General features: G+C 43.3%; 1 protein-coding gene across 1 annotated transcript in view; it reads left to right on the plus strand.

Moving 5' to 3' along the window:
• Positions 1 to 14,309, plus strand: part of SERGEF (secretion regulating guanine nucleotide exchange factor) — a 144,357-nt gene that overhangs the window by 76,831 nt on the left and 53,217 nt on the right. The window contains exon 10 of the mRNA XM_035328780.1: positions 8,372 to 8,408. Coding sequence (XP_035184671.1) covers positions 8,372 to 8,408 — 37 coding nt within the window. The remainder of the gene's footprint in view (positions 1 to 8,371; positions 8,409 to 14,309) is intronic.

A 14,309-nucleotide genomic window follows, 5' to 3' on the forward strand; every position in this document is an offset into this window, starting at 1 on the left:
GTTATCTTAATGTGTTTCCCAAAAGCATGGGGTCCAATGATATACACTTCAAATGATTTTACACGGTGGTGGTTCTGTACTTCCAGTAACCTGCTCGTTTCTTTCCAAGAACATCAGATATCTTGGATGTGAAGTAGTTTTTTAATCTTCTCAGTGACTGTAATTGTGCACATGCAGTTTGTGCAAGCAGCAGTGCTCACTGAGGTCAGCAGGACTAGCGGTGAGACAAGAGGTCAGTTTGGTTGTGCTTGAGAGCTTCCTTGATCATTTAGCAATTTCTCTGGAAATTAGGCCTCCCACATCCTAATGCTGGATGTTGAAGAACCAAGATGTTGACAGTGCCATAATAAACTTGGATTTATTGGTGGAAGAAGCAAAAAAGCTTCTGCCCTTCAAAATGAGAGTAGAGTTCCTTTGTGCTAATAATATGCTCTTGTTAGTGCTGTCTGGTGTTGAGGATGCAATTCTAAATGGAGGATATTGTAGCTGGAAAGCATATAAAAGAAGCAGATGCTGTAGGGAGGTTCCAGAAAGCCACATACTAGAAAAATGAAGGTGATGGAAAAAGTCAGACCTTGCATTGGTGGGGATACTGCTCTCAGAGCTGCAGGGCTGGGCGAGTGACAGCCTCTGGCTTGAGGACATACGGCTCCAGCCAGAGCCACCATCAGCACTGGGCTCCAACGAGGGGGACCCTCTAGGGACTGCGTCTGCCTGTTCTGAATACCCGAAGTCAGTTATTTGAGGGTATGAACTTTAGAAAAAGTGCTGGTTTTCCTTGTAGTTGTACAAAAATGCAAGGCTGTGCACCATTGTGTAACCTTGCAAGCTGTGCGCGCCAAGGTCTCTGCGTTCTTGTGCGGAAGGGCAGTGAGACTGCTCGCAGTAATGCTGCACTTAGGGGAGAGCGGAGCTCCTATGATAGGTGCTATGATTGTTAACCATGGCTCTATGATTGTTAACCAGCTTCATGGAAATATTCCAGAAAAGATTCCAAATACATTGCAAGTGAGGGACCGTGAGATGTGGAGCTGAGATCCTTTTTGGAAAACTTCAAACTGCAGTTATACATAAACAGCTACTCCCAGGGTCCTTTGTGGAAGTAGAATTGGATGTTTTGGTGTCAAATAACACTTGCTGTTGTGACTTGTATTTGAAGCATATAGAAAGTTGGATAATGATACGTACTTTGACACTGTTTGCCTGCAATCATTGTTTAATAGAACTGTTCATTAAGTTCACAGTACAAGAAATTAGCACACTTGGATAGCTAATGATGACATTTACATGTTAGAATGAACATTTTTGCTGTTTGCATGTAATAGCATCAGAGGAAAAGACAGATGCCAAGTTGGTTTTGGCATCCTGCGAGCTACAATTCTTGACCTGAAAACATCAGAATAATCTGGTGGGAAGATGTTTATTGATGGTGTAGTCAGGTCAGTGTATGAAGTGGTTCTGAAATGTCTTGTTTCTGCCTTCTTAGCTTCTTTTGGTTCTTCGGTGAATATAGCTTCAATAAGGAGTAAACTAGTTGCAGTCTCCAAGCTTTGAACAGATTGTTATGAATTATTCTTTGTGCCTCATTTAAATTAGGAGAGGAACACTGAGAATATAAGGAGCTGGGAAGCAATTGTGTGGATGAAACAATGTAAATCGAAATCATTTTGACAAAAAATGGTGAGGTTTCCTTGGGAAAGACTGCATCCGCTGAAGACTATGTTCCCCTAGTTCCTACTTGGACGTGGATAGAGATGTCTGTGATGTCGGTGAGGAATTTGGCTTTGGGGGGGTTTGTGTTGTGCAGAGGTCTGGGAATACGTACACATTAACAGTCCGGGCTGATGTGCTTGGCAGTTTCTTTATCAATCTGAAATGTTTGGAATTTTCACAAAATAATGAAGAACTGAATGGAATCTGGTCACAGGAAACTAAGTGGGATTGAGTGACCATGACTAGATGCATTTTAAAAAGGATGGGTGATAGGCAAAAATTAGTTGGTGGCTCAGGTCTTGATTGCAGTAAAAGGAGAACTTTGAAGGGCTTGTGGAAGCTTAGTGAGTCTGAGAGGTAGGGAGGTGAAGGAGCTTGGTTTTCCTGGAATGGAAGATGCTAATGCTGTGTGAGTCCTGAGGAGGGAAGGGAACTGCCTGAAGGATATCAGAACTAATTAGGAAATCTAAAGGTGTTGGAGAAGAGCCAACTGACCTTGTTGACTTGTTAAGGTTTTTATCACACTTTTCTTGGCTATATTTTTGTCATTCTGCTCAAACCTAATCCCACTGGGTGTTTTTACTGAGATCGTAGCAAGTTTTCTATTACCCTCGTGTTGTCTGAGGTGGAGCTTTTCTTGTTAGCGAATATGGACCTTGACATCTCAATCCATCGCTCCTCAGCTTGATGCAAGCAATATATATTTAAGTTAGTATGTGCACGCTTGCCTCACAAGTAGACTCTGTGAGGATGCATGGGGGATGGCATGATGGGAAGGTGCTATGGAAATGCTAGTTGTTTTAACAATTAAAGTTATCCTTTCCACCTTTTATTTTCATCCTCTGTACATGCTCTCTGTAATGATGGTAGTGTGTGGGGCTTCCTACCTAAAACTAAGAAACAGGGTTGCATGGGGGATGTAAACGTAAGATCTTGGGGCTGCTCAGCTGGCTTTTTGGAGGCTGTGAGGTGGTTGGTGCAGGATATTGAACAAATGGAGCTGGGGCTCTGAAAACAGTGGGTGAAGAAGCAATAGAAATGCTGCACTTTGCATTTTGTGTCTCGAGCATAAGTAAGGCAGGCTAGTGATTCAGTTTCAGCTGGGGAGGGGGCATAGACCATTGCTCCAGAAGCTGTAAAGAGCTGTAAGGTCTTCGGAAAGGTGACTGCATCTTGCCAATGTCTCGATGCTGCCTGATTTCCTCCACACTTGCAGAGGCTCTGCTTCTGGGCTGTTGGTCAGGTGTGTCTGCAACAGCAATGTTCTCTTCTGGACCTCTGTATGCAGGCTTCAGTTCAAATTCTGTTGTGAGCCTTCTTGCTGTAATGGAATTTTAGAACATACGCTATTAATTATTTATATATAGAATATAGAATATAATTATATGGGTTTATATAAACAAAAACCCAACAACCACAACAAAAAATTCACCTTAAGAAGAAGATGAGCTGGATGGCAAATGAAAAACATCTAGTGAGCTGTAAGCCACTGAGCTATCAGACATTTTCAACTGACACAGCCAACTGCAAGTTCGGTGTGCTGCTCTAGGTGAGGATGTGCGGGTTTGCCGCTAACCTGCTGTATCCAGCTGCACTCGGTCTTGTGCTCGCCAAGGAGTGTGACTAGGTTAGCAAGCTGCTTTCTTATCCATCAGGAGTCAAATGATCCAGAAGAGGAACACAGAGTTCTTTGTGAAGGATCATTGGGAGCAGGACAGCTTTGCTAATTAGCCTCATTTTATTTTATTTTATTTCACATCAGTAGAATTCTGCATGCAAATGTTGCCAGGCAGTGTGTCAAAGAGTACAAATCATTGTTACAATCTATGGATCAAGGGCATGGAAGAACAGCGCCAGAGAGAAGGATCCCTCTGTGTTATATAAGTGCTGAGCTGCAGGCTCTCAGTCACCTCAGCCCCATCCCTTAGGACTTCTCATCCCAGGAGGAATAAAACTTGCTGCTTTCTGGCCCTGACAATTGGTTTACAGTGGGATTCGTTGAAAGATGTGGGATGCTGTGGCTGAAGGCCTATATAGACTCCTGGATAAAAGTACTTCTGTGCATGCCCTTTTAATGGTTTCTTTCCCCAGCCCCTCTCTCAAGACAGCTATGCATTTGCACAGCTAAAGGTTAGGAATGGCCAGGATGTGGCTCCTTAAACATTGTATCTTCGTTCTGCCTTAGAAACCGACTCTCAGAGAAGTGATGGAGGCCTTCACGCCCTTGAATGTTTTGGGAAATAATTGCCTTGTAGGTACTTAACCTGCATGGGTAGGGCAGTGAACCAAAAGTAAGGGGCGTTGAGATGGTTTTAGCCGAGTGCCCTGATGTTAAGGTGCTTGTGGATTTTCATTCTTCAGTGTCCCTTGGGAGTCTGGCTCCCCTCGTCCTTGCAGCCCCCATCTTGCTCTTTCCCCTTGGCTGCAGCTCCAGGCTGGCTCTCCTGCAGCTCACACCCAAGGGGTTGCACAGGAGGTGCTCAGTCTGAGCCCTGGGCGTGCAGGAAGACAGCCACAATAGCCTCGTGGTCAAGGTACCAGCCTGAAACGCGAATTTAATATGCTTTGTCAGGCTTGTTTTGTTAGAGTACTCAGAAGTTCCTCGGGGATGGCTAACAAAGGGTATTTTGTTTCTTAATAACCTTTTGAAATCAGTGCGAGATTGTATGTCCAAATGTCTGCATGAGTTGTATCCTGTATGCTGCTTCCCAGAGGAGAGAACAACGCTTCCTTACCTTGTAGGCCTGGCAGGGAGCAACAGGAGACAGGATGGCTGTGTTGAAGCAAGATGAGTGTCCAGGGCATGAGAAGGAGGCGCTCTGTGGTTACCCCGACGTCTCCCCTGAACCTTCTTTCCTGGCAGCGTGTCCTTGAGTTGATAACCTTCTCTTCCTAATGTGCAGGAATACGTTTGTGAAGGCAGATGTTTGATTTTGTTTTATATAAATGTATATGTAAATACATAATACATATATATATGTATGGGAATCTTTAAAGTTTTGTACCGTGTACACAAAATTTTTGATCTTACAAGAGCAATAACATTGTCTGCTTTGTGCAGCACCCACTGCTTTTGCATTCTGCCAGGTCACTTTGGTTAGGGAGGGGTCACTGGCGTGCCTCCAGGCTGCAGAAAGACGGTGGGGTCGTGCCCAGTGTTAGTGGTCGCTGTGCTAGGTCCGTGCTCGCCATCCATGTGGCTTAAGGCCTGACTCTATGAGCACGAAAACGCTGGGCCCTTGGTTGCTCCTCACCACGTTTGTTCATCTGGGTGGATGGATGGAGCTGAACTGCAGCCATCGCTGAGCAGAAAGCAGCTTGCTAACACAGCCAATTTAAAGGAAGAAACAAACAATTTATGCATGGTTGAAAGGGCACGGATAACGAGGTAACTGAGTTCTGAGTGAAATGGTCCCGAAGTATTCCTTGCCTGCCTCACAGGCATTTATAAAGCGCTTTGAGATCATTTATGTGGAGATCACCCTCTCCTCACACGGCTGTTCTCAAATTTTCCTCTAAATAGAGGAGAAATTTTAATATGAATTGTTGCTGCGTGGGGGGTCATGTTACTTCGGCTTGTGGAATGCTTTGCTTGCTAGCAGTCCTTCTGATTTAGCTGTAAGATCAGTCTCTTTTTTTCAATTAAAACAGAACACAGAAATATTGCCCAGTTAGAAAGCACTGTGGTGTGTTTGTAAGTATCCTTGAATGTATTTATCTGTCCACTGGGAGCACGCAGATGTCTATTGGAATTTAATTTCCCTGCAGCATGCTGGGGGTGGGGACAGAAGAGAAGTAGCCAGAAAATTATGGTTGCTGCAGTAAATACCAGGCTTCTCCTAGTGACCTGTTCTGACTGCAGAGCTTATTACATCCGATACCAGCATAAAACATCGGTGTGGCAACGCTGTTCTCCGGCTGGTCTGTGCTTGTACCAACGAACTGTGTTCTTGGCTGACTGTTGTGGGTGGTCATGGAGGGAAAGGGGGTGTCACATTTTAAAGCCTATTATTTAAAAAAGAAAATCTGTGAGGCAGCACCGCTCTATAAGCAGCAGCAACCTTGATTCATCTCTGTGATACAGTCCCGTCAGAGGCCAGCAGGAATCCTGCAGGTAGATGCTGGATGAGGCTGGATCAGCTCATGTCAGAGCATCCTTTAGGGGTGCATTGTCTTTTGGGGGGGCTCCTGTGAAGCTGCCCCATGCTGTCAGGAGGTGCCACTCAGAGGTGGTGGGCCTCATACTCCTGGTGTGGAGGCAGCAAGCTCTTCTCCGGAGGGCAGTGCTGCGTCTCTATGGCATCCCCTGCTCTGGGCCACCGAAGTTGCATCCAGGGCACTGCCCCCAGCAGTTCGCCGTTCTGCACAATTCCCAGCATAGCTGGCTAAGCTGGCACTTCCACTTGTGTGGCTCTTACCCAGCCCAAAGGGGTGCAAGCAGCACTTGCGGTCAGTGGTTTGCAGTGCAGTAGTCCTGGCTCAGGCTGTGCTCTTTGGCTGGCTCCACGCAGTCTCACGAGTTGCCTGCCTGGTGGCATCGTACAAAGCTGCTTGGGGTCACCAGCTCTTCTTTATGCAGCATTTCTGAAGGGCATCCTGGCAGTAAGTTGGAACCAGCCCGAGCAGCTCTTTTGTACCAATGCTTTTGAATCGGTGCCTGCATTCAGCGTATTTCCTAGGGAAGTAGCCGAGGTAGGGTTACTCACATCTCGGATGGAATTAACTCTGTTCCTTATTAGCAGCAGCTTCAGTACCTCCAGTTCTCAGCATTCAGCGAAGGTGCAGAACTTGCCGGTTGCTGGCAAGCCCTCACGTGCATTTCCACGTGTGGATCTTGTTGCCATGGCATCGGCCTTCACACTGCAGAGGCATCGGTGGGGAGCGTTTGCCGGAGACCAGGCACTGGGAACCAGCCCTGCTGCTGCATGGTGGGGCTGTGGAAGCAGGCGATGATTTATGTGCTTTAACAGCCAGGGCTTAAAGCTTTCATGCCCGTAATGTTGTGGGACAGAAGGCTTGATGCTGCCCTGCTAGTGCTCTTGCAGAACCATTGCTTTTTTGCTGCTTTGTCTTGAGTTTTCTGAAAGTATGCTGTGACCAGCATTGTGTTTCTTGCTCCCTCTTCCCAAATCATTTGATTTCTTGGCTAAGCACCTCCAAACCTGAAGAGAGACTTTATCTTCCTTGCCATTGCCATATGAAGATGGCACTGACCAAATGTTTCCATGTCCCAGTTATGGTTTAGGTGCATAGTGGGTAGTAGTGACCGCAGTGCTTGTGGGCAGCACGGTCACTCAGGCTGGTCTGTGTGTCAGTCTTGGCTCGCTCTTTTCCAGCCAACATCCAAGCACGAGGAGCTGAGCGCAAGGACCGTTTGGTTCACCTCTGGTTTCCTGTTATGCAGGCATTCAGGTGATCACAGTAGGTTCTTTGGCAGTAAAAGCTGTACAGTTATGCGTGTGCAAAACCATATACAATTTAGGTGGCAAGTACTTCTATTTTGTATTTCCTAACTTGGCATATATTTCTATTTTGTATTTTAAAACTGCAAATCTACTTTCAAGAAAGAGAACGAGGTAATTAATTTTTTCCAGCTCAGTAGTGTTTGTGATTGGCAGCCAGATGCAAGGCAATGAACTGGATACAGGCTTTTGAGAGGATTGCCTTTTCTTTTTTAAGCTCGAGGGTGTGCAGCAGAGTAACCTTGTATAAGGTGATGTCCGTATTATGTCAGACATTTATGTCAGTAGTGGCTTTGCAAAAGAACTCAATGGGAGAGACAAGCCCTTGCAGCACGGCAGTGGCTGCTCTAGGTGTTTGTGTTACCATCGTTCGTGATGGATTTGAGAGAAAGCTCAGTGAGTGATACAGCGGGATGTATGCTAAAGCAGCTTAAACATCTGACACGTTCACAGCAGCTGCAAAGAAGAAAGAAAAATGCATTGAACGCTGAGTTGGCTTTGAAAAGACATTCATAACAGATTTCCATCACTAATGAGATTGGGATAACATGTTCGCATTGGTTTCTTTTTCTCCGCAGCATTTACCAATTAAAACAACCCGCTCCTAGTAGAAGAGTTCAGTTCTATCTATTTCTCAATTCTATCTATTTCTCCATTCCAGACAGGTGGCCGTAGGGATAGGATCACCTCAGCTTTACGTCAGTGGGCCTGTATACTTTGTGCAGTTCTACAGGGATCTTGTGGAAAAACGTTGCAGAGGACAGAAATGGAGATGCTCATTGCCTCTTTCATTCCCAGTTGTCTCTGCGTGCCTCTCATTGCCAAGGCTTCATCTGTGTTTCCTCTGTGCCTGTGAATAGTCTTGTTGATTCCAGTGGATGTTGTCAAGGGTGTGATGTTTTTGCAGTGTTGTGGTCAGCTTTGCTCTCAAGGTTTGAAATGTCACTGGTGACCGGGTCTTGCAAGTGCAATGCCTGTTTATTAACAAAGCAAACCTACTACCCTGTCCCGAAGCCCTTTAGCCCTTAAGGGAGCCTTTTAATAGAATTTCCTTTAAGAGTACTTCAGCCTTGATTTTTACATCCTACAAACTGTGGCTGTTTGTTTCAGGTTAATTTTTAATTTGCTGTCATAATTGTGGTCGTCTTGGTACTGGTAAGGAAATTTTTTCTGATTCATTCATAATTCTTTTTCAGATTGCATGTGGCTCAGAGCATAATCTGGCAGTAGTTGGTAAGTAGCTTAATTTTGTATCAAATCCTGTCTCTTTTTTTCATTTGTAAGTAGCACAAGATGAAAGAAGAACGTGCACATCAAAACATCAAGTGATTAAGGGCATCGTGCAGAGAAAGGGAGAAAGCAATGTATAGGTGTGGAGAAATGAGGAGAAATCTGTGGCCTAACTGGTGATGATGAAAATAATGCCCTTGTTGACCAGCCACATTGTAAGGAGAGTGAGAGAAAGGTTGGTGGGTATCACAGCAAAATATATCTGCGAAGTGTTGCAGCCTGGTTTTAGAACAGAGCCATTGCAACAATTCAAGCTGCAGATTTGGGAAAACATCAGAGCTTGAAGCTGGTCAAAAGCATCTATGCTTAACAGGGAAATTTTCAGTGAAAACATCTTCAAAACAACATTGTTCTTAAGTTTGCAAAATCTTTAGAATGGTAGTTAGGTTCTTCAGTACATCTTAGTGTAACGCTGCCATCTTAACACTGATGGAAGTTTTAGCAAGCTAATGTTGCTGGAAGAACTGAATATTGTTTATGAATTGAAGTAAGAATCAGGTTCTTGCTTCCATGCGATGAGTTGACAACTGCAGCTTGTTACATGATTGTTATTATCTATGTTTACATGTTAAAGTTTTTAACTGTAGAGTTTTCAGGTGTTTTGTAAAGGTCAACATAATTATCCCAGCTAACAGGGTGGCAGAGACAAAGGAATGCTATGCCACTCAGAGCTGGAAGTGAAACCAGCATCCTCTCAATTTCAGTCCAGCAGTTTGTCCACGTTGCGATTACCGTGACTGATGCACTGAGATGTTAAATGACGAATATTCTTGATCTTCTTGAGTGCAGTGTGACAGGTCTGCGGAAGCCAGTTGTTTGGTGGGCAACTTACATTTCATTTCATGTCCTAATGTTAAGATATTTATTTTAGGATGGTATCTTATCAGTTCCATTAAGTGGTCACAGAGATGGTTTTCTGTATATGTGGTATACCATTTGCTAATTGTTTCTACAATTAAACCCTGTAATGAACACATTGAAGTTCAACTTAATTCATATGATTGGCTTTAAGAAAAGACTGTTCCTTCACTGTCTCCCTACTTGTTCAGTGTCACATGCATCTGTTAATTGTCAGGCTGGTGCTTCTGAATGTCAACTGAAGAGCAATCTGAAGAATTACATTGTGTTTCTTGCTGAATTGATGAAGCAAAAAGCTTACTGCTAGCAGATTCCTCCAATCTGCACGAAAGCCAAGCACAGAGCATGAACAACCTTCTCTCTCCTAATGTCCTTTAAAGCTTTCTGTCTTTTGGGCAGAAATCTCTGGGAAAAAAATTGGGAGAGCAATTCTAGAAGTTAGAGTCAACTAGAAACTCAGAACACAGGCAGAACATCATATGCCTGTTAAAGCTGTGTGCCACTCATTGAATTCAATGGGAAAACAGGTAGTCCTAGAAGTTAGGCATTTTTAGGTACAACAGAGATGCGATGTTACTAATATATATATTTTTTGAACTAAAGAACTACGATACAGTTTATTCCTGAATTGAATTTTTGCATGTGCTCTTAAAAGGTTAACTTCTTAGAGCAGTTTATGGTAGTATTTCTCCATTCCTTGTCACTCTTAGTTCGAAGCTCTCAGCTGTTGTACTCCTTAAAGACATCACACAGCTTTCAGTAAATATGCCTGTTCGATTGTACGATTTTCCAGTAACTTCTCATTCAAGCAGCGTTTATTTAGAACAACTACATAATCAGTTTCTTAATTGGTAAATGCTTAAGTGACTCTTAGACCAAAATAACTTGAGTTCAATGTAAAAGGTGAGCTGAAAAGCAAGCCTTTAAGATTAGAATATTCAAGTTCCTGTTTCTGGTTGCATATACACGTCTGTGCCTCAGCTTTTAAATAGAAACATTTTTAAGACAGAGCAGCTAGGTTTACGATTCATTTCACAAATGCTGAAGCTGTGTTCCAGTCATCGTGCTGAAGATATGAACTGATTTGTAGGACTAGCTAGCAGTTGATTTTTTGTTACTTTATATAGTCTGCATCCTCTTGGTTGTTTGATTTTCTTTTCTTGCCTTTTTCTACTGAAAGTGCAAAATCTGGCTGTTGTCATTGTGGTGGCACGGAATCCTTTCTCATGGGTAAACTGGAAGAAATTCAGTCCTCCTTTGATCATGAGGTTAATGTTGTAGAAAGGGAAAAAGTGTGCCAAGTCTCTGACCAAATATGTATCCGGTATTTCTAAACTTAATGCTTTAGAAGTAGTACTTACGCCATTTACATTGTTTCATGTACTCACTTCTAACTTTCCCTGAAAACACTTAGGTTTTTGTTTTAGTTTGGGATTGTCTTGTGATGCTGATTCTAACATGTGTAAGTTTTGCAATTTTTTCACTTTCATGTGACTATTTACTTGAAAGGGGAAATCCCCACCTAATATAACAAAATCTTAGGCTTCTCACCTCAGTCAAGGATTAATCATCATGAATCACCATGAGAGCCAGCCTATTTTTGGTAGAAAAAAAAAAGAATAGCTATTTAGTTCATGTTGGATAACATCTCACATCAGAAAACCATCATCTGACACTGAAAACTGTGCTTGTACTTAGCACAGCAAAAGCTGGCTTTTCAACCAGAGTGTGACAGCTGCACTGTGTGGCACTGAACTTCAAGGTATGAAGGCAATCTTTAAATGACTGAAATACTCAATGAAACTAAATCACAGCAACAAAGTTAACGCTTTTTCAGGTTTGGAAGTGTTTTCAGCAATGAAAAAGTGAGGAGGTTTGGTTCTTACCCTGAAATGAATGTGGTTAAAAATTGTTTTTGTGGAGAAGACTCTTATCATCCTACCTGCCCCCCACTATGCTTAGATGAGTTTTGTTTTTTTTAATTGAAGAAAACAATTACTCTCTTAAAGAAGACTTAACATGACGCCTGTGGCTCATGCAATGCTACGAATTAACTAATCAAGAAAAAAAACACGGACCTTTCTGGTAAGCTTTGTCTAGTGAGGTTTGGAAATGTGGCCACCTGAAATGGTACACATGGCTTTTCCCTGCTTTTTCACAGCATGGTAAATTCAATTTTCTGCTCAGGGTTATGTTGTGTTCTTGCTTGGAGAACTCCAAACACTTCTCAACTTTCTGCTACATAACAGCCCCCTTCAGGGAAGGATCAGATTCGTCTCCAAGACCAACTGCTGTATTTTAGAGGATGTGTGTGATCTGTGTCAAGATTGTCTTATCTGTAGCTCATGTGCAAGCACTGCTGTACATGCAGTGACGTGGGCATTTGGTGTCCCTTTGAAGCTGCAAGTCATGCTATTGTTGAGTAAACAGAAATACAGAATTCAATGGAAGAACAGTCTTTGCATGGAAATCAGGAAAAAAACGTACCTCCATGGAAATGGCAGGTAGTGCTTCAAATTCCCTGGAATAAAGTGTGCAATATCTATATAGGGACACTACAAAAAGTTACTGCAGCATCTGTTAGAATTTGCTTCCTCTGTTGTTATGCTGCAATAACGCAGCAGTTACGGGGAGGAAAACAAATGTGATCAAAATGATGAACCCTACCAAAGGGAAGTTGGTGATGCACATCCTAAAGTGGTCGTGGTGTTGATGGCATCCCGGACACGTTGGTTCCGTGCTTCGTGATAGGGAAGCCAAAAGCTTCTTCCGCTGGAGCCCCTGTGCCTGTATGAACAAGGTCATGTTCTTCCAGTTAAGTTCCGTGATTCCAACTAAATTATTGTGAAGAGCATCAGTGGAGGAAGTACCGTGACAGACTGCGAAAGGCATATTTCTATGGCAGAGTGAGCACCAATTGGGAGAGGAGATGGTGCAGGCTGATGGACAGATCTCTCTGCTATGCTGACAGTATTATTTAGATGTTCACAGCAGCCCTCTGAAGCCGCAGATGTAGTCATGTGTCTGACATTCGGTCCCAGGGGGACTCAGCAGGCTGTCATAAAGAGAAAATCATAAATTCTCTCTTGCTTTTCATATTGCCGCAGCGTTCAGAGGAATCTCCGGCATATGCAGTGGAGGGCACTGGTGTTCAGTAAGGAGCCTTAGTCTGCTCCTCTATCACTTTATTTATTATGCATGAAAAATCCCAGTGCAGCCAGGGTCTCTATTGTGAAGGTTTCCTGGCAGAGCAGCATGGAGTCATGTTGCAGCATGCTGTCTCTTTGCATTGCAGCACTAATCGCATTCTCTGCTTATTAAAGGGCACCTGGCAGGACTTTGAGTAACCATCGCTGCTGTCATTTTCATGGGGGTTATATGTCAGCCTTCAAAATTTGTTCCCTGGCAGAGAGACCAAATTTGGTATGTCATTTAGCTGTTAATGTGGCTTTGACTGTTAAAGTAGCTCTTCAAAATATAAACTGCTTTGCTTCTTTCCCTTGTAGAAAGCAGCCTTGCTGATGTGTTTACCTGAGCACCTGCCTGTGCAAGTGCTTTCTGCTTACCTAGTCGCTGATCTGCCACCGCAGTTTTGCTCTCATGTTTAGATTGAGTGAGCCCTAACAGTGCTGTTCAAATGTCTTCTCACTTTGTGTTACTTTTCCATAGCGTATTTCATGGTCCAGGCAAATTGTTTTCTGGTAGAAGCTGAAAATGAATTGGAAATACCTGATTTCTCATTACTTTCCGCAAGTTACGCTCATAAAATCTGATCCTTTGATCTGTCTGATCTTTTCCAAGGGTTAATGGAAAGCCAAGCTGCCAGCTATTTCCTGAGTTTGTGGGCATAGGTGATGAGAGAAATGTGAAGATACTAACTTGAGCACTTGGAAAAGCCCTCTGATGGGGCTTGGAGTCTTGGATCAACTGAATTATCTAAAGTCAGTGGATACAGCTGCTGACCCTAGGCAAGGGAGGATGTTTTGCTCCAAAAAGCTAATCAGATTCCTAAGATAAAAATGGGTACATCCTGACCCTCTGGAAAGAAACACTAGGGTTTAGGAGGAGATTTGTCTGCTGCGTCTTCCACTGACCGAAGTCCAGGTTTTAGAGCTGCTCTCTGTTCCAGGCTTTGCCACTGGATTGCAGCTTGATCTGGGGCAATTTGACTCTGCAGAATGCTTTGTTCACCTTCCTCTTCTCTCTGTCTGGCTTGTCAATTTCCATTGTGGAGTCTTTGGAATAAAACCGCCTCTTAGTGTATTTTAGCACTGCCTAGCATAATGGGACCTGATTTATTTTTTAAAATCCTGCAGTGAAACTAATAATAGTTGCAGCCACTTTCCTTTCCCTCAGAGAGGCAGTCTTAAATATCATTAATCGTGGTGTGTGTGTCTCTATCTTAATTTATATCATTTAGCATATAAACAGGTAATAATGCAGTGCTTGTCATATTGTTCACAGAATGGTTTCCTGCTTAAGATCAGAAAAGAAAAAGCCATTAATATTTTTATGTGTAAAAGCCCACCGTGGTTGTAAAATTTTTAATTGAACTTCACATATTCACGTATTACATAGTGCCAGCTCACAGTGTGTCAAGAGCTGAGCTCTTGTGCCCTGTCGTTATGTTTCCTGCGAGAGACCGTGTCACATCCACAGGAATAATTCTGCTGCATCAAGGGCCCTGCAAAAGATGGGCAAGAGGTAAGAATGCAATGTTAACCTCTGGTGACAGCTAAAACCATCCAGCTGGAAATGTGAGTAGCAGATAGAGGAGATGAGCATCTTGAGAAGCTTGGAAACAACTAGAAAATGCTAGGCAAGAATTTCCCTGAAACAGAATGAGAGGAGAGGAGATCTTTTGTACAGGTATGGGTGAACAGGAAAGGTTGTCCCATGTGCTTTGAGAAAATTTTAGAAAATGATGGAGTATCAGAAGGCTCTTGAGAGTAGGAGCCACAGTACAGATGCATGCGATCCTTCCTC

This window comes from Oxyura jamaicensis, chromosome 5 (assembly GCF_011077185.1).
Source record: "Oxyura jamaicensis isolate SHBP4307 breed ruddy duck chromosome 5, BPBGC_Ojam_1.0, whole genome shotgun sequence".
NCBI classification, from domain to species: Eukaryota; Metazoa; Chordata; class Aves; order Anseriformes; family Anatidae; genus Oxyura; species Oxyura jamaicensis.